Source organism: Lissotriton helveticus, chromosome 11 (assembly GCF_964261635.1).
Source record: "Lissotriton helveticus chromosome 11, aLisHel1.1, whole genome shotgun sequence".
In the NCBI taxonomy this organism is placed as follows: Eukaryota; Metazoa; Chordata; class Amphibia; order Caudata; family Salamandridae; genus Lissotriton; species Lissotriton helveticus.
This window is the reverse complement of record NC_136072.1, coordinates 839,482,032-839,509,153: the sequence shown is the minus strand read 5'-3', so window position 1 is coordinate 839,509,153 and position 27,122 is coordinate 839,482,032. Positions and strand designations below refer to the sequence as shown.

The 27,122-nt window shown below is 47.0% G+C and overlaps 1 protein-coding gene across 2 annotated transcripts in view; it reads right to left on the bottom strand.

The window, feature by feature from the left end:
• Window positions 1-27,122, bottom strand: part of LZTR1 (leucine zipper like post translational regulator 1) — a 212,254-nt gene that overhangs the window by 78,036 nt on the left and 107,096 nt on the right. For both annotated transcript variants that reach the window (XM_078667052.1, XM_078667051.1), the window contains 3 exons: window positions 26,688-26,783; window positions 25,983-26,169; window positions 3,511-3,680 (listed from right to left, as the gene is read on the bottom strand). In XM_078667052.1, the coding sequence (XP_078523178.1) occupies window positions 3,511-3,680; window positions 25,983-26,169; window positions 26,688-26,783 (453 nt within the window). The remainder of the gene's footprint in view (window positions 1-3,510; window positions 3,681-25,982; window positions 26,170-26,687; window positions 26,784-27,122) is intronic.

Sequence of the window (27,122 nt, the reverse complement as noted above, 5' to 3'; positions counted from 1 at the left end):
AGACTCTGAATAGGCCCTAGAGAAACTGTTTAATTATTCTTGCCGACCAGAGGGAAGGACCTGAGGATGTGCGTCTGAAGGGAGAGATGGCGGCAAGATGCACCTTTATGGAAGAGTGAGCCAGCCCCGATGTAGCTAATGAAAGACTATATGGAAGAACTTCATGTGGCTCAGAAGAAAAAGGAAGAACACCCTTTTACTGGCACCAAATGCGGAAACACTTCCACTTCAACTTGTAAGTCTAGTTAGTACTTGGGGCTTGTGTCTGAGAGAGCACCTCCCTACATTTTGTGGAAAGGGTCAAACCAAGAAATTCTCGCTGCTCAGGAGCCATGCTGACAACTGCAGAGAATGTGGATCCTGATGCTATACTTGGCCCTGGGACATGGTCAGTAGCGAAGGAATCGGCTGCAGCAGAAGTGAAAGGTCCTGGGAGAGGAGATACAGATCTGCAAACCAAAACTGTCTGGGCCACGCAGGAGCTATCAAAATCATCTTGGACGGTTCCGCTTTGATGTTCCTGAGAAGCCTAGGGATCAGAGGAATGGGGGGAAAAGCGTAAACAAATGCGCCTGACCAGGCCATCGAAAGTGCATTCCCCAATGATCCCCGATGGTGAAGCCTGTTTGCATAATATCAGCATTTCTTGTTCTCTGGCGATGCAAATAGGTCTATGGAAGGCCTGCCACATAAGCGAAAAACCCTTCCAGCGTGAACTGGTCCAGTTCCCATTCGTGACTGACTGATTTCAGTCTGCTCAGTGTGTCTGCTGCCTTGTTGAGAACGTCTGGAAGGTGCTCCGCTTTGAGCGATATCCCCTGCTGGATCGCCCATTCCCAAATTGTCTGAGCCTCTTGTGACAACAGACGAGATCTGGTGCCGCCTTCCTTGTTTATATAATTCATAGCCGTCGTGTTGTCTGTTCGTATTAGAACTGCAGACTGTTGTATCCACGGAAGAAACACCTGTAAGGCTAAGCAAATCGCTCTGAGCTCCAGCAGTTTGATATGTAGAAAACGATGTTGGGGCAGCCAACGTCCGCTTACATGAATATCTTGCTAGACTGCTCCCCAGCCCTCTAGTGAGGTGTCTGTAGTAATTATCTGAGGAGAAGGAGTGATCCTGAAGGAGAGACCCTGAGAAATGTTTTCCTCGTTCATCCACCATGATGCAGCATCTCTCATGGGCACGGTAACAAAGACGTTGTTTTCGAAAGATCCGTCGACTTGGCGCCACTGCAAGTCCAACTCCTCCTGGAGAGGGCGCATCCGCAACCTGCAGTGAGGACCCAGAGGAATGCAGGAGGAAATGGACCATAGGAGAGACTTGTAGAGGCGTACTGAAAGTGACTGTCTTATTAACAGCAGACGGGCCATAGCAATCAGCTTTTCCTGCCTCTCCCATGTGGGAAAAGCCTAGTCAATGGATGTGTCCACAATGGCTCCCAGAAATCTGGCAGGTCTGGACGGACAGAGGGTTGACTTTTCCAAGTTGAGAGTCAGGCCGAGATTGTCGAAAAGGCGTGTGCATGCCACGACGGATTGTTCTGCTGCCTGTTTTGTAGAAGCTTTCAGCAACCAGTCGTCCAGGTAAGGGAAGACCTAATGGTGCATTTGATGGGCTTCCAACCGTAGAAGACGTAGATGTTTTGATGCAGTGGCGCGAGGGGGCTTGGAAGGTAGTGTTTGGACAAATTCCAAAGTATGGCCACATAGAATGATCTTCAGCACCCAATGGTCCGATGTTATTTGCCGCCAGTTGTGGAGGTAATTTGAAATTCTGCCTCTCACTGATGTCACAGGAGGAGAATGGACAGGAGTCAGAGCCAGCAAGCCGCTATTGACGCTTAGAGGCTTCCTTCCCCTGGCGTCCTTGTCATCCTCTGTTGTTCGATCGAGAGAAAGAGGAGGATTGATTTTGCTGCTGGTTGTAGTTCGGCCGGTAGGATTGTGACTGTGTACCATACGAGGAAAACAGCTGCTGTTGGTATCCTCCTCTGTATGTGGTGTTACCTCTCCCTCTGGCTCCTCGGAAGGGAATATTGCGGTACTGCAGAGTCCCTAAGGTTTTTGCGGTTTCCGTGTTCGTTTTAATATCCTAGAGCGCATCATCCACATGCTTCCCAAAGAGCGCTTCCCCATCAACAGGAAGATCCAAGATCTTGTTTTGGACCTCAGGACGGAACCATGTAGCCCGCAGCCAGCCTTGCCGACGAAGGACAGCAGCGCCAGCCAGGGACCGGAAAGCAGTTGTTGCAATGTCCATTGCACAGTCAATGACTTCTGCAGATGTTACCTAGCCCTCTTGAAGAATCTTTTTTGCTTCCTTCTTCCAGCAACTGGACCAGATAGGGGGAAAGGTCGCACCACATTTGGCAATCATAGCGACCAAGTATAGCTAAGGCGTTTGCAGCCCTGATCAACAGGCTGGACATGGAGGAATATCTCTTGCCCGCGTTATCAAGGCGTCAGCCCTCTTTATCCGGAGGAGTTGTGAGGGGAGAGGAAGGATTCCTGGACTTCATCTGGGCAGTTTGAGAGATGACCGAGTCCGGTTTAGGCTGGCTAACCAAACAGGCCGGGCTATCATCTGGAGCCATATATTTTTTCTCCAGGTGAGGTAGTACTGCAAGTACCGTGGCTGGATTTTGCATCACTTTTAACCCTTCATCCCAGACGTGACCAACAATAGGTATTGATCGGACAGACTTCTGTAAGGCTCCTTAAAGTCATAAAGGAAACACTGACTGCACTGAGGGCATGGGCAGTTGGAATCTCTTAGCCGCTCGCTCCATCAAATTATGGAAACCCTCTATGTACGCAGGAGGGGAATCAATAGGTGCTGGCGAAGGAGAAACCGGATCAGGAATGACATTGTCATCCCGTAGGAAGGGAGGCATAGAAACCATCTCTTGTTGGTAATTGTTTTGATAGTCTGAGGAAGGATTATAGTGAAAACAGGATATGTTTACACAATATTGTCGCCAATAAGATGGAATCTACTACTGGGGATAAGTTTGTGCGTTTGCATACAAAGGTTGGTAAACATTGCTATAGATGCAAGTAGTTCTCACATTGAAAACACTCATATTTTTACTCTTGTGAAGGGAAGGAGTAAATGTGTTTGCAGGGCAGCTATTGTGATTGACTTCTCCCAAAATTAATGGATTGTAGGCCAAGAGCTTCTACACGGGGATACTTATTTTAATGAAGGATGAAAAAAATGCTGTTTTATTCATTTGTGTGTGTGGACCCGGGTATTTGTAAATTTCAGTACACAAATATTTACATGTAATTATCCTGAACAATCTGCAATACTTATAGATTCACAGGAAGTTTAACATGATTCTTAAAAAGTTAGAAATTTGCTCTTAACATTGCAGTAACCCCACGGGAGCAAATATAAGTTGATAAATACTCTATTTCTCAGATTTTAGGACTATTGCAATGAACAAAGAAATTTTCCTCCGTCTCTATCTACAGGGCATATGATACATGACATTGGACATACCTTCAGTTGGTCCAGCTGTAGCTTGTTGGCATTTTCACACACGATGAGGACATTTTGAAGGTCAACAGAGGCCTCAATGTACTGGAGGCAGAGCTGCTCCAATCGGGAGAGTTGAAAGTGCAACGCCAGCTTGTAAACATCCATGATAAGAAGAACATCCTGAACGTGGCCTAGAGGACCAGAAAGCACAGCTTAAAAACACGTATATCTGAGGAAATCTCTTTACTGGCAGGGTATAGCCTCTATGGGCATCAACAATTCAAGTAATCAATGACTGATCTTGTTACAGTATTATCTTTTACATTTCACGTGAGCAAAGCAATCATTAATCTGTTTAGGGGACTTTATTTGTTGCTCTGGATAGATCAAAACATCCAATTGAGTCTCAAACAACATAATAGATGTTTGGAATATAAAACAATAAATAATGATATTATCCAGAAGAATCAGAGACCAAATAGAACGGAGCAGCAATTGTTTATTTTCTAAGAGTTCTTCGCCGGACTTGAGCATCAGACCCCTTGATTCTCTAGCACTTTATTCTCTGTGCTAAGTCTGTTCTCATCAACTTTAAATAATAAATAGTCATTTGACCACACTATTCTGTATTTCCCAGATACAAGTGCAGTGTTCTGCAATCGCATCCCAACCAGAATCACAATAATAGCCTTCAGTTTCCCTAGACATACCAAATGTAACAGTTCCAATTTTTACTGAACTTACTTACATTACGCTCCTACATAATATAAAGCAATCCGGAGCGGGATACAAAAAAACATAGTTAAAAACGGATTTATGGTTGTGGCTCAAAATACAACCAATAAAAAGAGCACCACCATTGGCCCAAATCTCAAAAATGGTCTCAAAAGGAAAGGGGGAAATGGAGAAAAAACTAAAGAAAAAGATTATCTTTTGTTAAAAGACCCTCACTCACCAACCTGGTTGGTGACATGCTTCATCATAGGGGTCCCACCCGGACAGCCGAATGCCATCCGGGTGTGCTGCGACACCCGATTACGAGTGTAGTGCAAAAATAGTGATGTTAAAAATTATCCAGGTATAGCTTCTTGGAAAAATGTTATTCTGAAGTTTCTGGACAATGTTAAAAATAGTGATAAGATACTAGTGTTGGTATTTATGACCAACTGTATCTATGTGATTGTGAATAGCGGTCTACAGGTTTCAACCTGTAGTGGGAAGTGCCAGGTTTTCGTCAGGACCAAAGAACCTGGAACCTGGGTGGTATACACACACTAACGTGTACCCTACCCTAGGCCCCAGAGACCAAACTGTATACTTGCAATAGGTGTCCTCACATCCTGATTAGGTGAGGTAGAGAAAGGGAAACCTGTGAAAGAAGAAAGAACATCACAAACAAACAAATTACGTGCCTGTAACGTAGTGTAGTTTCTCAGTGCTTGACATACTCCATGCGAATCCCTTTCATGCTGTAGATATTATCCCAGAGGGTGCATACTATATTGTGGCAAAAATGCTGGCGCGGGCCTACATTGTGATGCAAGTATGCAAGGCTAACTGATGGTATTTCTAAAATGAAAGGCTAAAATAGCCCGTGTTCAAGATCTCTCACACTCGTACATCTTCACACAAATCAATATTGGTGGATATGTTGGTGTGGAAGTTACGTCTCTGAGAAAAACATGCCCGGTCTTAATCTGAAAACTGATGCGAAAATCTGCAGTTGGACATAAAAACACAGTGTGCAACTGATAATCGTTTCCAAAGGGTGGTCCCCCAGAGTACTCCCGCCTTTGTGCAATAAAAAGCTACACTGTTTGATGCGCCATCATCAACACAACGGATTTCAACCGCATTAACTTTTACATTAATGTCCGATACATAAGCAAATATAGCAATGACCGACAATCAATATTTGGAGGTGCCGTACTACAGGGTAGATAAGGGCATACAAGACTGTCCGCATGACACAATATGAGAAAGCCTGAGTGTGCTAACAAACTGTGTGTCGTAATTTCAGATATTAACTACTACAAATTGAGATATTTACTAATACGACAGTGCCAAGCTCTCACTGAATCCCGTACCCAGCACAGACCAATTTGACAGGCAGAACCTGACAAACTCACTACTTCTTCTGGAAAGGCCCGAGAACAATATCCGGTGTCCATGCTTTCATCTTTGTCAGTACGTTGGGAAAATAAGCTGTCAACTATCGCCGCACAATCTCTACTCATGGAGGTGGAGGCTGGAAAGGTTCGATGGAGGACCGTCCCCTGCTGCTGCGACAGAAGGTCCTCCCGAAGAGGCAGTCGGCTCCGGGGATCGATCGCCATGCTGAGTAGCTCGGGATACCAGTATCTTCGTGCCCAATCCGGACCGCAATTCCACTTGCGATGAAAAGCGTCGCAGAGCGAGTGCCACCTTGGAAATGTCAACGCGCAGAATTGATGACGTGGCGAATAGATCTAACCAAGGCTCTCTCCACTGCAGAAAGAGACCTTGCGCCACGTCCAAGTTCAGACGCCATTCGTGATCCATCAAGCACCGGCAGCTGAGTTTGTCCGCCCTGGCGTTCATAGAACCTGCCTGTCGGTGAAGCGCAAAGTGGTGGGGGGTTTGGGCGGGGGGAGGGGAGACTCGTAGTGGAGAGAGTAACCCCTTCAGACGATTTGCAGCACCCACCTGTCCCAAGTGACAGAAAGCCAGTGGGGAAGGTGGTGTTGAATCCTGCCGCCCACCGGCGTGGGGTGCACCCCAAAGCTTAGACTAGGAAGGTTTTGAGGTGGATGCTGCAGGAGCAGAGGAAGACTGACCCGCACGCTGGCCACCTGTGCCGCCAGGGCGGTCTCCACGTCCGCGATGACGTTGGTTCTGCGCAGGCTTCTGGCTGAACGAACGTGCAGGGGCGACCCTTCCGAAAGGAACAAAAGGTAGACGTGGCCGGGCGGGTGGTGGAGAGACCCAAGGACTTGGCCGTAGCCCGAGAGTCCTTGAAACGCTCCAGCGCACTGTCTGCCTTATCGCCAAACAGGCGAGTACCATCGAAAGGCATGTCCATGAGGGAACTCTGAACATCCCCCAAAAACCCTGTGGACCGCAACCAGGCATGGCATGGCGACGCAGGGCAACCGTCATGGAGATCGCTCTCCCCAAAGAGTCCGTGGTGTCCAGCCCACACCGAATAGCGAACTTCGCTGCATCCTTCCCCTCAGCCACAGCTAGGGAAAGTACAGCCCGAACCTCCTCAGGGCACTGGGGCATTGTTGTGCCACCGTGTCCCACACAGCGTGAAAGAGGCATGCCAAGAGGCATGCCGTGTTGACTGACCTCAGCCCCAAGATGGCAGAGGAAAATAACTTCTTGCCAAACTGCTCCAGCTTCTTCGATTCCTTATCCGGCGGGGCGGTAGGGAATGCACTTTGGGAAGTGGAGGCCTGAATGACCAGTCTCTCCAGAGTCGGATGATTTGTTAAAAAGGCAGGGTCACCTGGTGCCAGGCGATGACGCCCTGCCACGTTTTTATCCACGGGAACCCCTGTGGCTGGTCCTACGCGGCATCAGGTATCAAGACTCAAAGAAGTAGAGACAAAAGTCTCAAAATAGTTAGTCAAAACGTGACTAGGGTACGTGCTCTAACCAGATCTGCGCTTGCTGGCGTGGAAAAAAACAGAACGGACACCAGCGCCCATGGGTGGCGCCTAAGTAGTCTCCGTGACGTCATCTCTGCACTTATGACTCCAGGGACGGACGTGGAGCTGCACGGCGCCACCTATCGACGCGCAGGGGTACTGCTGATGAAAATCTTTCCGGATCCAGTCTGATGCCTGGGGATATTCTAAGGTAAGGAATCTATCACTAACGTGTCTCTTTCAGAAAAGCATTTGCAATGCAATAGGTCTCGCATTATTAAAGTTTGAGCTATTGGCATTGCTAAATAATGCAACACCAATAGTTCAAACTTTAATAATGCGAGACCTATTGCATTGCAAATGCATTTTTTTTTTAGGGGGCCTCGAAACTGGTCTCTATCGGGTTCTGTTTTTTGCCCTGGCATAGGCGGTCCGTTTTTTTCCGGACTGCAGTGACAGCAGGCACATAGATGTGCGCGTGGTGAACATTGTAGAGGAAGAGAAATCCTTTAAAGAGTCATTTTCTCTCTATATTTCTCTTCTCTTTTTGAAACTCAGGAGCAGCAACATTGTTGTGGTGTCAACAGGGCTTTAAGTGGATTTTTTTTCAATATTATATACAAGCCATAGTTGCTGCTTATTTATCTTATGCAACCAACAACCACTGACAAAGCCAATAGTCCAGACTTGTAGGTATGATGTGCGTTGTTGTATCATATATCCGGACATAATGATAGCAACAGCAAAATACAAGTCGTGCTAAACACAGATCTTTAGCTTGCGTGTTTAAGCCACGCCCTTAATTACATTGACCACGTCCCTTTGAGAGACCCCCCCAGTTTTTTTCATCCCACTTAAAGCCCTGCGCAGGTTATAGTGGAGACCATGAGCTATATTGTACTCATGCACTTGAATAACATGTGATACATATATCCAACTTAATGGCGTTTATCAACTTTTGAAGGATGAAAGGCTAAGTCAGCCCTGCCACATATGAACCTATGATCTCTTATCAGGCGTTTAGCACATAGCAATCTTAGCCGCACGATCATAACAGCAGCAGACATAACAACGCTGTATTTATTTGACCATAAAGAAAATACAGGGCGAAATTAGTAAATGGCACAAGCTAAAAACTGCCGGCAGCATTTTTCTCTATAAAAACATTAAACAGTGTACTTTTTTATTGTATTTTTATTAATTCAATATAGAAATATAACCCATAAAATAGCAGGTCAAAGGGCAAAATGTTGAGTCCATTCACTGCAGCACTGATGCCTTATGTTCGAACCTGACTCCCTGGTGCGACTTTTGATGACCTCGCTCCACGTGCCAGGACCGATGGCGTTACATTTATTTATTTATGCATTTTTATATAGCGCGGACTTTACCCGAAGGTGTCAGAGCGCTTCACAATAGGAACAGAACTGATACATGAGAACATTACAAGTGAACAAATTACAAAAGCAAACGTTACATTACATGAGGCAAAAGTGACAATCGTGAGCCAACAAAATACAAGAGGTAGCAAACGGTGCATTACAGGAGGAAAAAGTGACTAGTGTGCAGGTTACAAAAGCGTACAAAGTACAAATAGAGGTATAATACTGCAATAAATGGAGGACACTCAAACACAAGAACAAACGTTAAGTAGGCAATGGTGGCACGTGTGCAAGTATCGAAAGCAAACAAAATGTAAGAGGTAGCAAACAGTGTGTTACAAGAGAAAAGTGACGTGTGCATGCTACAAACGAGTACCAAACACAGGTAGAAGGATAATACTGCAATAAATGGCAGACTCTCAAACCACAAGAACACACTGGGAAGGCACTTCCATAGTCATGGAAAGTAGAATTTTATATAATGGAAGGTCTTCCTTCAGGTAATAGAGAGGGTGTGAATTAAGTTTGGAAGTGTCTTTGAAGAAGGAGAACTTTGAGGTCAGTTTTGAAGGCCTGGTTGGAGGTGGTGGTCCGGAGCTGAGGCGGAAGTGAGTTCCAGATTCTCACTGCGTTGCCTGAAAAGGATTGGGCCATCGATCTTTCCTTCTTGAAAGTGGGAGGTTCAAGCAGTAGATTTTCCGCATTTCGTGATGGTCTAGAGCCTCCAGAGAGTTTCAGTTTATTCGCCAGGTAGCGAGGAGAGGAGGAGTGCAAGGCTTTGTGGGTAATGCAGGCAGTCTTGTAGATAGATCTTGCCTCGATGGGAAGCCAACGGAGGGTGGATAACATGGGTGTGATGTGGTCGCTTCTTTTGGCCCCATAAATGAAACGAGCTGCTGAATGGAGAACAGACTTAAGGGGGGACAGGTGGGATTTGGGAAGGCCAGTAAGAAGAGAATTGCAGTAGTCCAGTCTGGAGAGGACCAGGGTTTTAAGGTCATGCTCCGGGAAGAAGCGACGAATCCCCCAAAGAAGGCGCAGCTGGTATCGAGCAGACTTTGCAATTGAATTAATGTGGGAAAGTAGATTGAGTTTTGTGTCGAGTGTGACACCAAGGAATTTTGCGCTGTCGACAATGATGGGTTTATTGTTCAGTAGATTCATCTGGTCCATCCATGATTGAACCGGGGGAGGAGAAAGTGAGGAGAAGAGGAGGAGGAGGAGGAGGAATTCAGTTTTGGAGAGATTCAGAATCAGTTGATGTGTTGACATCCAGTTTTGAATGGAGTCCAAAGTAGAGCTTAGGACGGAGAGATCATGAGTGGAGGCAACCTTGAGGTAGATTTGAGTGTCGTCTGCGTAAAGATGATAGTGGACCCCAGATTTACTTAGGAGATTTCCCATTGGTTCCAAATAGAGATTGAACAATGTGGGTGCAAGTATAGAGCCTTGAGGAACACCTTGACCCACCGCCAAGGGAGATGAAAGACTGTTCACTATTTTGATCATTTGGGATCTATCAGAGAGGAAGGAAGCAAACCATTTAAGCACAGTGCCCTCTATGCCCATTATCTGTTGAAGAGTGTTGAGGAGGGTGTTGTGATTGACAGTGTCAAAGGCTGCAGAAAGGAGAATTAGAAGACAAGATCCCCCCGAATCGAGTATCCGCAGCGCGTCATCAATTACTTGCAGCAGGGCTGTTTCAGTGCTGCAGTTTTGGATGAAGCTGGACTGAAAATTGTCAAGAAGATCATTGTCCTTGATATGACGAGAGAGTTGTTTCGCAACACATCTTTCTGTGATCTTCGAAAGAAAGGGGAGGTTAGTGATGGGGCGGAAGTTGTTGAGGTCATTCGCATCAGCAGTGGGTTTTTCAAGCAGAGGGGTGACCTGCCCAGTTTTGAAGGGAACAGGAAGGGAGCCTTGACAGAGGGAGAGGTTGACCAGAGTGGTCCAATTGGGGAGAGAATGGGTATAGAAGTCAATGGCAATGGCACTAGGGATGGGGTCAAGAGAATGATTGGAGGGCTTTGTTTCAAGGATGCACTTGAGGAGGACATCAGGCCTGGTTCTGCAGCTCATACTCGGCCCACTCCTTCAGGTGAACTCCCGCTCCAGCCTGTCGTTGATCACCTGTGTAAGCGGCAGTCTCTGCAAGTCGGGCAGCCCACGGACTCCGGGTTGCCGTTGTACTACGAAGCTGTGCTCGGGAACCTGCGTACATGACACAGTGGGTATACAGACATGCAGCGTGACGTGAAGGGGAATATAGGCATTAAAACACCAGGAAGGCCTATATTGAAATCTAACTCCACTCGTGTAAGGTGAAAGAACAATACTCCGTTTGGGCGACAAGCAGCAACCTTTGGTGAACCTTGACCTTCCCTTCTGGGCTGGGAGGTCATATCCCCGTGTTACTTGGTAACTGAGGGGGCTGAAACCAGGCGTTCTGCCTGTGATTGGTCACGTTGCTATGGGATTGCTTGGCTGGCCCAAGGCGGTGCCGAATGATAAAGCGGAACGCATTGTGATGACAGAAAAAATAAGTGCTGATCCTCAACCCCCAGGTCAAACGAAGCACCGAGTCACAGGCGCCTGGACTCTGCATTCCAGCCTCAGAGAGGGCGGTGCAGCCTCAGCTGATCCCCGGCCCCACGGGGCTGAGTCACCGACCCCTCCAGCCTCTGCACACAGCGCAGGTTTCTCTTTCCCGAGAAACAAAACTCAAAACGCTGTAGTTTTGTTTTCAGAGCCGGGCCCCCTCCGGGAAGGGGCCCTCCTAGTTGGTTGTGTTCACTGTGCATGCCGACTGTGTGCGCAGCTCTTGTACCAAGAGCTTATGAAAATTACACACTTCTGTCACACCCTCACGTACTTATCGATACATGACCTTTGATCTCCGATGACGTCAGGAAGCTGTACTCTTAAAATAGGTAAGTGTTGCCAAAACAAACATAAAATAGCATATATACCCTATCACGAACAAACAAAGGTTCGTATATTTTACACTCCAATGACGTAGATACAGAATGAAACCAGCCATAGTTTTTTTTTTATTTCAAATAAAGGTGTAGGTACGCAATGTGGCGTAATCTCAGACATTAGGGGGGTCATTATGATTGCGGAATTCCCGCATCCTCCGGGCCGGCGGAAGCCACCGCCGGCCCGGAGGATGCGGGAAAACCGCAGCGGAGCCTCCACAGACCCACCGCCAAATTAGGATGGCTGGTGGGTCTGATAATCTGTCCGCAGCTTTTCCGCCGCGGTCGGAAGGCGACCGCGGCGGAAAAGCACTAACATGTCTGGCGGTGTCTATCAGACACCGCCAGGCATATTAGGATGTCTGCAATTCTATGCTTTTCCACGGCGGCTTTTCCGCCGTGAAAAAGCATACGGACCTTCACTTCGGGGGCCCGTTGCGGGCCCCCTGGGTGAAGGGGTGGTGGGGGGTGCACATGGGGGGTACCTATGGTACCCCCCTGCATTTGCGTGCACAATGCAGCAGGCACCGCGCGGTGCCTGCCGCTTTGTGCACGCAAATGCTGTGCATGCATGTTTTACATTGGGGCGGGTGCTTGAAGCTTGAAGCTGCACCCGCTGCAATGTTAGAGATAGAGGATGTGACCGCCACCCTGGCGGTCACATCCTAATCAGATCGGAGGGAACGCCGCAGCCCATTCGGACGCTCCCTCCTCCTCAGGGGTCGCGGACGGACTCAAGTCCGTCCGCGATCCTAATCGACCCCTTCGTGTGTAACCATAATAATGCGAAATGCCGGAAATTATGTGAGGTTACTGCAGAGTGAATGACAATTCACTCAGACGTCGAGGAAATTAGATCTTTCCTCAGGTGACCATGTGGGAATATGTGACTGACGAGCAACACCGCAGAGGCATGCATCATGATCTAAACTTATGAGCTAGATGCTACAATGTCTTATTAAAAAAAGGAAACATAAACAGAGTGCACTCCAATCAACTGTCCAGTACGAGCTGCAGGTAGAAAGGGCTGTGTAGTAGCTAATTGAGGGCATCCCTCGAAGAGATTACCCACAAGTCATCGCGCCTTAAACCCTACCAAAAAAAGGTACATTATTTTAAAGAAGAGGTTGACGAATAACATTTATAAATGTATTTGCAAAGCAGCTTTAACAATCACTGCTTAATTATAAACGCTGTTGCTATGCTGTTTTTGAGTCATTTGTTATTTGCAATGACAGCCGTTGGAAATAATTACAAAAAAACAGTGTTACGCGAGCACCACAGGGCAGCAGGGGGAGGGAGCGCGGCAGCGAGGCGAACGCGCGCTGCTGAGTGTGCTAGCCACCGTCGGGAATGGGCAAAGCAAAGGCAGGACATTCGCCCGCCTGTGCCCAATTGCGTGCTGGCTTTTTTTTTTTTTACAAAAGCGCACGAGAGCCAATGGCAGCCGCGGAAAGCTACTCACACACACGAGCGTGTGAGCAGCTTTCAAAACCCCATACAGAAGGACTCTTGCTGCACGATCAATGCTGCGCACGCGAGCCCTAATAAAGGCCTTGCCGGGGTGGGTCATTTGCTTAACTATTTTTTAGATAGCAATATGCACAGAATAAAAAGAAATTACGGATTACATGGAGTTTAAGCAATGATGAAATTGAAGCAAATAACATCTTCCTAGAGCTCAGTTGCATAAAAAAATGCTGGGTAAAGACCCAGTAGGAGTCAACTGAAAGTTAAGACGACATGTTGACACAAAAATACAAACAATCTTGTTGCCTGTCCTTGAGCAGCATATGAAAGGTTATAGCAGTTCTGAGTTTTCAAATGAATTAATACATTGACAAAAATGCTGCTTTACCAGGAGGTCACATATAAGATTCCTTTAATATGAGGTACATCAGTAATTCAGAGTATTTCACCTTCTCTGAGGAGTTAAAAATTCATCCATCTCACTAGCTGTGGCGCAGACCAAATAAAAAAGGCAGATGGATTACAACAATATTGTATTAAAAACTGAGTATTTTAAGATTGCAGTATAAAACATTTGATCATAGATTCCTAGCCTAATGAGAAGGAATTATTCAAGCTTGTTAATCTGGGAAATATCCAATGCTGGAGAAAGGGCCATTAGATAGTATGGAATGGGACAGCAATAGAAACAGGACAGAAATAAAAACTAAAGTTCCTGGGTAATCAATAGATATCATTTACACCAGAAGTGGCAGTACATCTGGAAGACATATGAGGTTATCCATACTACACCAATGTATCATACGAAGCTTTGCTTGTTATGTTATGTTATGTTAAAGGCACTTGTTAAGCGCAAGCACACCAAATGGGTTCATGGTGCTGGGGTCATAGAGGAGGATGCAAAAATGAGAGAATTTACATAGCCATACGCTTGGGAGAACAGCCAGGTCTTAAGCTGTTTCCTAAACTGTGCATAAGATGTCACAGATCTCAGCTCCACAGGAAGCGAGTTAAAAAATCGCGGGCCAAGACTGTGAATCTTAGTCCCCCGTGCTTCTAGTGTTTGAATGAACGCAGGTCCCCAGAAGGGGTACAGCTCTGAATCGTAGAAGAGATAAATGTTGGGCTGTTACCAGAGAGGGCTTTGAAGATGGTACAACCCAGCTTGAAGGTGCAAAGTTTAGTCACAGAAAACCAATGTAGACTCTTCATCAGCGGTCTAACATACCACCATTTGGGCTGGCGAAAAATCAACCTGGCCGCTTGGTTCTGCACCAGCTGCAAGCGATGTAATTGATATGCTGGGATACCAATATACAATGAATTGGCGTAATCAACACATAAGATTACCAGAGCTAGGATGACCAGGGTCAGGACTTCAGTGGTCAGGAATCTAGTGATCTTCCAGATTCTTCACAGTTGAAAGAAACAAGCAGAGACCACTGAGCCAATCTGGGCTTTCATATAAAAATTGTTACTGATCACAATACCCAAACTCTTCGTAGAGCCTGCTGGGAGTGGGGGATTTCCCAGCAATGGAGGCCAAAAGCTGGAGTTCAATGGGTTGGCTGGGCCACCCGTAAGGATCAGCTCGGTTTTGTCAGGATTCAGTTTTAGTTGATTGCTGTTCATCCAATCGCTGATAAAATTCAGAGTGGATTGAAAGTTTGATATAGAAACTGCAGATGAATTGATATCAAAGACCAACTGAAGGTCGTCAGCGTAGTTAAAGGTTCCAACCTTTCTTTCTCTCAAAGAGCAGATCAAGGGTAGTAGGAACAATTTGAAAAGATATGGTGAAAGGGAGGAACCCCGAGGTAACCCGCAGGTCAATTTAATTTTATTGGAGGAGAAGTTGGCAAGATGAACAGATTGAAATCGACTGCTGAGAAAAGAAGAGAACTTTAAATAGTTGAGGAGGTAGGTCCCAGGACGCAGGGTCAGCAGGACCATGTATTATATTTAGAAAAAACAAAATGCCAACCCCACCACTTTTCAGATGCTCATCAGTCTGAGCAAACAAATCAAACTAAATTCAAGATTTGTTTGGTATATTTTATTTATACCTTTTGCTTTAGAAATTTTTAAATACTTAAGAATGATCATATGTCTGAGAAAGACACCCAACACATAAAATTCTACAAAAATGACACAAACATAACTAAATTATTAAACAAACAAAAAACAATATTATACACCCTTTCTTGTTGAACAAAAAGCAAACAATAAATCTTTGCATATATTCAAGAAAAAACGATATTTCACAATATTTCAACTCAATGATAGAGACACGTTCAAAGAAGAAATCAAAGAACACAGATCAATTAGGAGCATTAATCAAGATCAGAAATTAATCCTGTGTGATTCATGTATTCCTTATATTCTGCCGACGCGTTTCGAATCCGTGGACAAAGTGCACGGAATCTCATCAGGGCTCAATCAATGGAGTTCTGTTTGTAAATCAGGAGCAATTGTCGCGGTGATCCTATGATGTCTTCAATTTATCGAGACAGTGTTATCTTGGACAGGTCTATGTAATCCTCCCTTTCCAGTTATTCAATATATTATTGGTCCTCTTTCAGCCTGGGGGCAAAGCGTATAGTGTTGCTCCCGCCGCGATCTTGGTTCGCAGCAAAACCTCTTAATGTGTGAAAAACAGCGTTCTGCACTCGTGTGCTTCTGCTTCGCTCTCCTAGCTGATGTGTTTCTTCTAGAACAGCCGGCGTAGAAGCGCCTTGCCGCTCTTGTGTTCAAAACGTCACCGGTTTAATCATGCGCCCAATGCTCAAAATTGTCCCAAATGAATCAAAGACAGCCTGTCTTTGATTCATTTGGGACAATTTTGAGCGTTGACCATGTGACCACGCTCAAAATTGTCCCAAATGAATCAAAGACAGCCTGTCTTTGATTCATTTGGGACAATTTTGAGCGTTGGGCGCATGATTAAACCGGTGACGTTTTGAACACAAGAGCGGCAAGGCGCTTCTACGCCGGCTGTTCTAGAAGAAACACATCAGCTAGGAGAGCGAAGCAGAAGCACACGAGTGCAGAACGCTGTTTTTCACACATTAAGAGGTTTCGCTGCGAACCAAGATCGCGGCGGGAGCAACACTATACGCTTTGCCCCCAGGCTGAAAGAGGACCAATAATAAATTGAATAACTGGAAAGGGAGGATTACATAGACCTGTCCAAGATAACACTGTCTCGATAAATTGATGACATCATAGGATCACCGCGACAATTGCTCCTGATTTACAAACAGAACTCCATTGATTGAGCCCTGATGAGATTCCGTGCACTTTGTCCACGGATTCGAAACGCGTCGGCAGAATATAAGGAATACATGAATCACACAGGATTCATTTCTGATCTTGATTAATGCTCCTAATTGATCTGTGTTCTTTGATTTCTTCTTTGAACGTGTCTCTATCATTGAGTTGAAATATTGTGAAATATCGTTTTTTCTTGAATATATGCAAAGATTTATTGTTTGCTTTTTGTTCAACAAGAAAGGGTGTATAATATTGTTTTTTGTTTGTTTAATAATTTAGTTATGTTTGTGTCATTTTTGTAGAACGTTATGTGTTGGGTGTCTTTCTCAGACATATGATCATTCTTAAGTATTTAAAAATTTCTAAAGCAAAAGGTATAAATAAAATATACCAAACAAATCTTGAATTTAGTTTGATTTGTTTGCTCAGACTGATGAGCATCTGAAAAGTGGTGGGGTTGGCATTTTGTTTTTTCTAAATGAGAAAAGAAGAGAGTCATTTCAGCGCCAGACTCTGGATCCCAGCATTACTGACATGGTGAATCAGAAGATCATGATCAACTGCGTCAAATGCTGCTGACAAATCAAGGAGAACCAAGGCCTGGGTGATACCCTTGTCAGCCCCCCTTCTAAGCTCGTCCATGACTGTGAGAATAGCGGACTCCGTTGAGTTTGCAGGTCTGAAACCTGCCTGATTTTTTTATTGATTTCCAAAACATTAATTGGCAAATAAAACAGCATACGTGATTCAGTACATTACATCTCTGCCTTCGTGCTATGCGGCCGCCTCAAACCTTTACCAATGCAATCTGGCAACTCTACTTAATAATGATTTCTTGAATATTCCTTCCCGCTACTTATGCCCTAACGATGCAGCACTCGTACAAGAGTCCTGGCCCTACTGTCAAGCACAGAACGCCCATGCTATGTCAACTGATTAATACAAATATTAATAAGCCATCTCAAACCTAACTCCCACCCCCCTCCTCTACCACCGGTGTGCCCCTACTGCCTTCCACTCATATCAATAAAACTGTACATTCCTTTACCCTAAATATCACAATAACAAGGGGACAATACTTTCTATTCGTCAATAATCTCATAGTACAAGCACGCCATAGGGCTATACCCCGGGTTCCCTTGCTGCCATTTCCAGATTATGATTATCCCGCTTGGTCCTCCATGATCGAGCTTGCCTCGGAATCTGTCTCGGGCGTCTGTAGCGCTACCACTATTGTTTCCCATGCCCTCGCTGCTTCCATCGCCTTTTCATTATTAGCCCGATAAGCTTGATGCAGTCGAACTGTACTCTCGCTCCTCACCCATTTGAGCAATTCTGTTTTCCACCTCTCAATACTGGGCCCTCGCCTTGATTTCCACTGAGCAGTGATCTCTCTCTTAGCTAACAGCAAGCCTAGATCCAAACATTTACTCGTTATTTTCGTTTTGGGGTTATGTGGAAACCAGTGTAATAAACCGGTTCTCATGTCAGGGTCTATGTGGCGCTCTGTGACTCAGCAGAACAGGTCGAATACCGCCTCCCAATATGTTCCTATCTGCCCACAGCCCCACATCATATGATGGAACTCTGCTCCCCCTAGATTGCAACACGGGCATTGGGCAGTATCTGTTTTAAAATACCAATTAATCTTGGCCGGGGTTAGATAAGCCCTGTGTAGGATAAAGAAGTGTATTAATTGAAATCTGGCATTCCTAGTACTCTTCCAGGCACTCCAAATAAAGTTTGCCCATGTCTTTTCGGGAATCTCCTTCCCGAGGTCCACCTCCCACTTCCTCTGTAACTCACTCATGGGCTTAAGACCTTCGTTTACCATTCGCCTGTAGAGGCATGTAACGGCCTTAACCATGCCGCCGTTACTACATATTGGCATGTCATAGATGTCTGTGGCTCTGAAACCCTTCCCTCCAGTGTCGTTGTATAGCCGATACCAGGGTGGAATGCAGTAAATAATCCCCTCATGGGAGATCATATCTATCTTGCAGAGTCTATGATAATAATGCCCCGTCTTCGTTTAAATCTCCCAGTACCTGCACGCCCAATACCTCCCACTCAGCCAGCGCTTTCCAGTCCCTCCCATGCGGAAGAGCGGTACACATACCCAACGGTATCTCCGGGGCATAAGGACGAGTAATTCCCACTCTGCGCTGGCACCGGTTCCAACACTGCCTCATCATCCGTTCTTCAATAGTGAGTGATCCAAGCCGCAACTGCTGCTGAAGTATTATAAAGGACATCACATGGCAGCGGGCCATCTGGGCCTCTGAACTCTCGGGCCACCGCCTGAGTGGGCCATTGCAATTGAGCTGCCAGATAATATAGTTAAAAATCTGGCACTGCTAGACCCCCGTCAGCTCTCGGACGCATCATCGTGGTCAACGCTACCCGCCGTCTACTGTTCCCCCATAAAAATCCCCCAACCATGGAACAAATCTTTCGAAAGATCGCTCCCGGTATCCAAATTGGTACAGTTCGAAAATAATACAGCAGTCGGGGGAGCGCCACCATCTTCAGGAGTGCCACCCGACCAGCTACCGAGAGTGGTAAAGTACTCCAGAATGTCAGGTTACCCTGAAGTCCTCGCATGGCCCTAACCACATTGCCCTCCAGCAAACTATCAGGTGTATGGTATATATTAGTCCCAAGATAGGGCAAACAGCTGATTCCCACTGAATGCCTGCCACCTGAGTAGGGCCTGCCTCTGATGGAATCACTGGGAAAAGGCAAGTCTTCCCCAGTTCATCCCCAGTCCAGAGAACCCGCCAAACATCCGGTGTAAGTTTGTCACCCCTTCCAGGGCCTCCTCCGTATTGGCCCTGAAAATTAGTAAATCGTCTGCATATAATGATATGTGCTGCATATCCCCCGCGTAGGTCGAGTCCCTGATAATGCCGTCCTAGTCTGGCATGTGCGGCCAACAGGTCAATAGCCAACGCAAACAGCAGCGGCAATAGCGGGCCATCCCTGCCGCGTTAATCGCCCTACTCAGCAGGGGGAAGAAACCACCATCCCCATCCACACTCGTGCTGTCACTGAGCTATAACGTATCCCCGTCCATCCCACAAAAGCTTCACCATGGCCAAATGCGCGCATAAACTGAAATAGGTAAGGCCACTCCAGACTGTCAAACGCCTTTTCTATGTCTAACGAGAGTACCGCAGCGGCTGTATTCTCTCTGTGATCGTCGTCCAGTATGCGGAGTAGACGTCGTATATTAGTGGCCGTATTTTGGGTTGGGATAAATCCCGCTTGATCACGGTGGACCAACTGCAACATACATGAGAGGAGCAGAGTCGCGAGAATCTTCCTCAGTATTTTATAGTCTGATGTTAACACAGATAACGTGCGGTAAGCCGATCTGGATAATAATTGCCTTTCGCGTGGAGGCCGGCAGCCGCCCCACCGTCTGCGCTTCCCTACACACCACCAGCAGCCTAGGGGCCACCAAATCTATATAGCTAGAGTAAAACTCTTATAGGTAATCCATCCGTGCCCGGCATTCTGTTAACACTATGTGTTTAATTGCGCATCGTACTTCCCCCATCTCCTGTCCTAATAAGTCCGCTCGCTCCTCTTCTAGCCGCGGTAACAATATGTTCGACAAAAAATCCTCCATGGAGTCTGCAGTAACTCGCAGCTTGCGCCTATATAATTAGTCATAATATTCTAGAAACATCCCGTTGATCCCCCGCTGGGTATACACCGCTGAGCCTACCAAAGAAGTCAACGCTAAAATAGGCGTACCCCTAGGAGCTGGGTTGGCCAGGCAAGCCAGCAGTGTGCTCGCTTTATCTCGTTGCGCATGCGCCCGCGATAGGTAAGCTCTGTGGTCAAAACAACACAGCCTCTCTACGTGGGCCGCCACCCCCTCTCTAGCCTCCGATACTTTCTCCTGCGCCCCCGGGTTCCCAGGGCGAGCCCTCTCCGCCGTTCTCAATCTGTGCTCTGCTAATTCTATGTCTCGTATTAGCGTCTTCCATACTCCCGCCATTTTAGTAATACACAGTTCCCGTACTACCACCTTAAAAGAGTCCCACTATAGTGCTAGATTCGACGCCGTGCCTTCATTTTCAATGAAGTATTGCGCAATTCCCGCTTCAATTTCTGTACGATCAGGTTGCAATCCCCATGTCAGTATCACGGGGCTCTCTTGGATCCATCGTATCGTCAACAGTAACGGATTATGATCTGAGATTGTTCTCGCCAGATATTCACTGTGCACTACTTTTGCATGCATGTCCTGTGTGCATAAAATGGCGTCCAAACGAACATGCAGTTCATGTAACACTGAGAAAAAGGAATAGCGGTACAAAAGGGGGTGGTGATGGACGGAGCATCTGAACCAATCAAACACTCACACCCAGTCAAAAGATCTGGGTTTGATCCATCACCGTTCTTTAGCCCACTCTGCCACCCCAGTTCAGACATGGCTATATGCAAATCAGTCTGACCCTGTGCCTCATGGGAACAGTCCAGCCCGAACTGCCAAGCCATGCCTTCCCTGGACCGGAAACAAGCTTCCGAGGACCGGTTTCTGGCATTCCAGCCGTCTTCAGCCCGGCTTGCTTGAATCCAGTGGCAAAGTAAGCAAGGGACTCACGTCTGAGCATACCCTGCCACACTTATGGCGGCCAAAAGCGGTACAAAAGGGGATGGTGATGGACGGAGCATCTGAACCAATCAAACACTTACACCCAGTCAAAAGATCTGGGTTTGATCCATCCCTTGCTCACTTTGCCACTGGATTCAAGCAAGCCGGGCTGAAGACGGCTGGAATGCCAGAAACCGGTCCTCGGAAGCTTGTTTTCGGTCCAGGGAAGGCATGGCTTGGCAGTTCGGGCTGAACTGTTCCCATGAGGCACAGGGTCAGACTGATTTGCATATAGCCATGTCTGAACTGGGGTGGCAGAGTGGGCTAAAGAACGGTGATGGATCCAACCCAGATCTTTTGACTGGGTGGGAGTGTTTGATTGGTTCTGATGCTCCATCCATCACCACCCTCTTTTATACAGAGAAAAAGGAATAGTCACGCTACTCTGAGTGTTGTGTTCGCCACGTGTCTATGAGCCGCCACCTATCTTGCCAGTCCCTCCTACTTTTGGATATTCTGTGTATGGGGGCTTCAGGTAGTGGCGGATGAGGCCTATCCATATTAGTATCGGTTATTGAATTGAAATCCCAACCTAGCATCACCGGGCCAGTCAAATAGGGTGCCAGTTTACGCGACAAGTGGGTGAAAAACGCCACCTTATCCACATTAGGGGCATATATGCTGCACAGGGTTACATCTACACCATTCGGGCACCCCCCTCTACCACAAATCTCCCTTCTGGGACAGCCAACTGTTGTGTCATCTGGAAGGGGACCCCAGCCCTAATCCATATTAGCGTACCCCTAGCAAAAGCTGAATACATTGTATAATAAAGCTGTCCTCTCCATCTACTCTGCAGCGCTCTGATCTCGGCCTGAATATTATGGGTTTCCTGAAGGAAAGCTACGTGTATTCCCATATGCACCAAATAAGCATGCACCCTGTGGTGCCTCAGCATTGTATGTATCCAACGTACATTCCACATTATACATTTTAAGTCAAGTAAGGTCCCCGTACTGATCTTCAACTCTTAAAGTTCTTAGTTCGTTCTCTGTGGGCACACCGGTGGCCTCTACTTCTCCAACCAAAACCCACAAAATACCCCAACAACCCCACCCCAGAACAGGCTCTAACAATCTAGCACCCATCCAAACTATCAACGCAATTCCTTCCCTGGTAGCTACCAGAGAACCACTCAAACCACAATATTAGGTGGGTGTCTTAGTGCCGAGATGATCCGATCCGCAATTGTTCGTGTCTTGCGTCATACCCCACTCTTGATAAAGCCTCAGCTACTGCTGTGGCACCCTTGTTTAAGGGAGCCACTTTCTCAGGTGCCCTCCCAACCTCCTCTATCATCGTTGATCAACATCTCAGCTACACCCACAGTGAGGAGGGGGGCTAACACTAACCAAGACCACCCTCAAGTTCCTTGATAAAATCTTACAGTGTCACGCGTCAGTGATCTTGTCGGCAGTCCCAGGAGTAACATGTGGCAACTCAACACTGGCCGCGTCTGATTCTTCCGAAGCCGTCCCCGCCGATCCCTTCTCAGAGTCTGTCGCTCCTATCGATTCCGTCCCTCGCTCTAGGGATATCGCTGTCACTGCATGTAACACCGCCGATCTCTCCTTTTCCGTCTGGGACGCCGTAGGTTTCTGAGTGCCTGAATGGCGCCTTCTAGAGCGCCGCAATCGGGGAGGGTGCAGCGCCTTACCAATTGGCCCCAGGCTGCGACCCGCCTCGCCCCTTCCCGCTCTATAGGATTCCAGCCAGTCCCATGCCTCCTCAGGGCTATCGTGGAAGAAAGTTGTACCGCCCATGGCCACCTTCAAGCATGCTGGAAACATCAATGAATACTGTATTCCTTCAGTGCGGAGTGCCTTCTTGACTTCCAAGAATGAGGCTCGATGGCGCTGCACCTCGAACGTGTAATCAGGGAATAATGTCACATTGTCATTTTCTACCTTAAAGGGGCCCAAGGTGCGAACCTTATTCAGAAGCAGGTCTCTGTCTTTGTAGTGGAGTAGGGGAGCAACCACTGGTCTGGGTGGCCTCCTGGGCACCAGTGGTCGGGCCAGCACCCTATGCGCTCTCTCCAAAGTGTAGAAGGGGTCAAACCTTCAGGGGCAACTGCAGTCCTTAGCCAGATCTCTAGATAGTCCACCATACTGGTCCCCTCCACACTTTCAGGGTGACCTACTACCCGCACATTATTTCTCCTGTTCCTTCCTTCAGCATGTCGTTCCAAGGCTTGTAAGCGACGATTAACATTCTGCATCTGAGCCTCGAGCGCCCTCTGAGTGTGGTCCAGGACCTCCAACATGGTTTCCGTTTGATTCACACAATCTGCGAGTTTTGCATGATCCGTCCGGAGGAGGCCCAGTCCTAGTGTCACCTGCGCTATATCCTGCTGAAGGGAGACTCTGGTGTCCGTTATGGCTTTGAGTATAACCTCCACCTCCTGTTGCAGCATCCCCTCTGGTTGCTACTGTATCACATCTTGCTTCCGTGGATTGGTCGCTTCTTCCTCCGGCTCCGGGGGCGCTCCCCCTGCTTGCCCCGTGGTTTCCCCATATGCTTCTACTCCCCAGAGATCTGACCATTGCCAAACCTCTGAAGCGCCCCCTCGCTTCTCCCGTTCCAGTCACAGACACTGCGTGGTTCCCACTGCTTGGGAGCTCACACACCCCAGTCCTCGTGACGGGCCACCCGCTGCTCAGCCCTAAATCTCCGTAGGTAACTCACTCAGGACTCTGTAGTTTTCTGTGCGACAGTTCTCTTAAGAGCCTAGTTGCTCTTCCAACCCTTCAGGCACAGATGCCCTTGATTTCACTCTTCTTCGTCATCAGCACCAGATACTGGAAAGGGGAAGGGCTCAGTCGCAACATCGGCGCTCCAAACTCGGGCCCCATCAGTGCACCCTGTGCTGTCCAGGGTTATGGGCTTCACCATCTCCCCACTGCGTACATACTGTCCTTGCCTTCTCGCAGACAGTGATCCCAGTGTCCCGCCCCTGTGCCCACTTCAGACGTTCTCTGTGCAGGCACCAATGGCAGACTGCTATGGCCTCCGTGCAATCAAGGCAGCAATCAGGATCCCCCGCCGTGTCTCCAGCCTAGGAGGCCGGCTCAGTCCTGAGGGCCAGAAGATCCACTTCCTGCTCTACTGCACCTCCACGGGCTATTCTGCTGCCCCTTCCTCCATCATGCTGTGCCAGCGCATCCGGCGAGCTCCACCGCTGCCAGATCCGCCACCCCAGGAGCCCCTCCAACCTCGCCAGTGCCACTCTCAGTATAAGTGCCTTTGGGGATCGTTTAGGAAGCGCTCTCGACCGAGGCGCCAGCAATAAAGAGCGCCGATGGCCCCTCAGCCCTCAATCTCACCGCTCAGCTCGTCCTTTAAAATGGCCGACAGTGGCACAAGTCAATCCCCCAGCTAGTTCCTCAATCATGGGCACCAGGTGGGAAAGGCCCCAGCGAAGTTTTAGCGGGTCCTCGTCCGCAATATTCGCCGCCGATCCCCTCCCTGCCCCGCCGTCTCCTCAGTGCCTGCCACAGCCCAGGTGCTCCCGGGGGCAGGTCGGCTCCCTCAGTCCCCGGCGCCCGTGTTCACCTTGTCTGCTGTTCGTGGCGGTCCGCCCCTGGAATGGCACTGCTGGACTCCTGCTGGTCTCAAGGGGGTCTTCTGCTCTCCAATTCCGCCGTCCCAGTCCCGCTCACCACGTCAGCTCAGACTCTCGGCTGTTACTCTCAGCACCATCTTTGCTCTGCTCGAGCCGAGCTCAACCGTCTGTTCAGCCCCCGGCCCTCGGCGATGACATTGCCTCGCCTAGAATTATCTGTAGCAGCTCTTCGCTCTATCGTTCTCGCTCCTGGGCAGCTTGAGGAGCATTACTGGCTCCCCAACAAGGATAAATGATGGGGTCTGCGCGGAGCTCTCAGCTCACGCGAACATCCACATCGGCACCAAAGCCACGCCCCCCTGAAACCTGCCTGATGAGAGTCAAGAAAGTGAGAGTGTTCAATGAAGGAGCTGAGGCAGTTTGCTACATGAGCCTCTAGGATTTTGCCAAAGTAGGGCAGCAAGGAGATGGGACGATAGTTGCTGAGTACCAGAGGGTCAGAGCTAGGTTTCTTAAAAGCTTGTCGGTCAGTGTTATATGTTGATAAATTATGTGCTTACTACATGCAATGAAAAGTGGCAACGATCTGCAGGGTGGGCTTTAGTGAAAGTTACTGGAATGTGTAGCTAAGCAGAACGAAAATTTGTCATCTTGTGTTAACTGGATAAAACGGAAACGATCACTGAAAAAAGGTCATGTTTTTGGACATTTCTGCAAGTGAATAGCCAATATAGCATCTGCTGAATGAGAGGCCCTTTGGAAGCCAAGATATTATAAGTGTACCTATTGGACTGGTAAACAAGGAGTGACTTTGGTATGAAGGTCTAGAAAACAAGTACCCCAAATATAACTGTGAAATACAGTTTTGAAAAAAGTAATAAAATCTATTCACACAAACGTTTATTGCCTTAGGGACAGATAATTAAACTTTCATTTGAAATTAATAGAATCATGGCCTTTACCTAATTGCGATACAAAGAAAAGAAAATTGTTTTTCAAGAGAATCTTGTGATGTGAATCCGTAAAACCCTGACAGCCAAAAACAGTGATAGAAACAATATATGTCATAGCCCATGTTAATATTTTTGGAGAAACAAAACACATGAGAGTAACATGTAGGCATTAGAACCTGTCCAATGTAGTTAAAAAATAATAATGAGCTTAAAGGAACACATTTGTATGGTGTTTAAACATAGTAACTGATTTTGAATGGACCACTATCTGTTCTCCCTAGAAGGGTGACAATATGTTCCTCTATTCTGGGACTAACAAGCAAAAAGGCCTTTTACCCTATAAAATTCATCACTGAACACATTAACTTATTGAGAGAATGCTCTGTAATAAGAGACTCTGTTAAAGAAGAAATTTAGTTGCAGGAAAGACCCTCACGCTGTACACTTGCACCTCTAGTTTTCCCAGGAGAGAAGCATGATTTCCCCTAAAGGTCTACAAATGCACAAACGCATCCTCTCTAGATGAAGCTGGACCAGCAGACTGTTTTAATAAAGTTGGAGCGCTCACCTTTGCGTGGGTATTTGATTTTGTCCGTGTACAGGAACTGCATAAGGACTTCAAATGGTTGCGCTTCTGCATCACGTATTACCACTTCGAGCATGGGTTGCACCCCGGAAATCTTAACATTACTTCCTGCTGACTCCTGCTTCTGAGACGGATTGAGGTTCTCGTCTTCCAACTCCTGTTTTAATTTCTAAATTGATCATTTTAGAAAAAGATCCAATGGTTCATTTCCTTGCCCACTTCTTGAAACACAAAAAACATTCCAGCATTACCGTTCAATGCATGCAATTAGGGCACATTTCGGAGAACTAAGGTAGGTCTTTGCAACAAAAAAAAAGAGCATAACTCAGTTTATGTGCTCACAACCTACAAGAATCTAACAGGATAGTGTTCTACATTCCAGCTGTATGGGCATTCCTGCCCCACAATGGATGTCAGAGTGCTTAACAAGAACCAGATCAAATGAGAAATGGGTGCCAGAAGCATCATGGAAAATAATAATTTGTGAAAATAAAGAGAAGAGGGTCAGGGAGAGAGAAGGTTGTTAAAAAAAAGGGATGAGATTGGTACAAAAACGTAGTTAATTAAGAAAACATTTGATGAATCCAGTGAAGATTAAAGATGGAGCAAAGTAGATAAACGCTCAACTTTGAAGCTTTCTTTTATATTTCATAGCACTTTATAAAGGCAAACACATGATACACTTACTTGTTTTAGTCTCTCCCTCGCCTGCATTATTTTTCTCCGGAGCCAGCTACATCGTGCTGTGACAAGGGCTATGTGTCCTTTAACCCGCTCTTCCTTCTGCAATGGAGAGACAGGGAGTAGAAATGGCCATATTTAAAGAGGTTTACACTGCTGCGTTCTGCAGTGGGTACCACGATAGTGTTGGTTGAAGACAAAGGTGTGCAGTGTGTAACTCTTTCTCAGCAAGTACTCTGAGCTATTGTATGCATCAAAGAGCACAAAGCCATTTTAAATTTTACAATAAAGATAAGCAAATTCTAGAATGAGGTGCCTAGTCTTTGAGCATCATTATCAAACATTTTATTGGGCAACGCTTAAACTGAGAAAGTGACTTACTGAACAGTGTCTTCCTAGTAATGTCATTCCACGTAAATGTGCAAATAGAATTTACTTGTA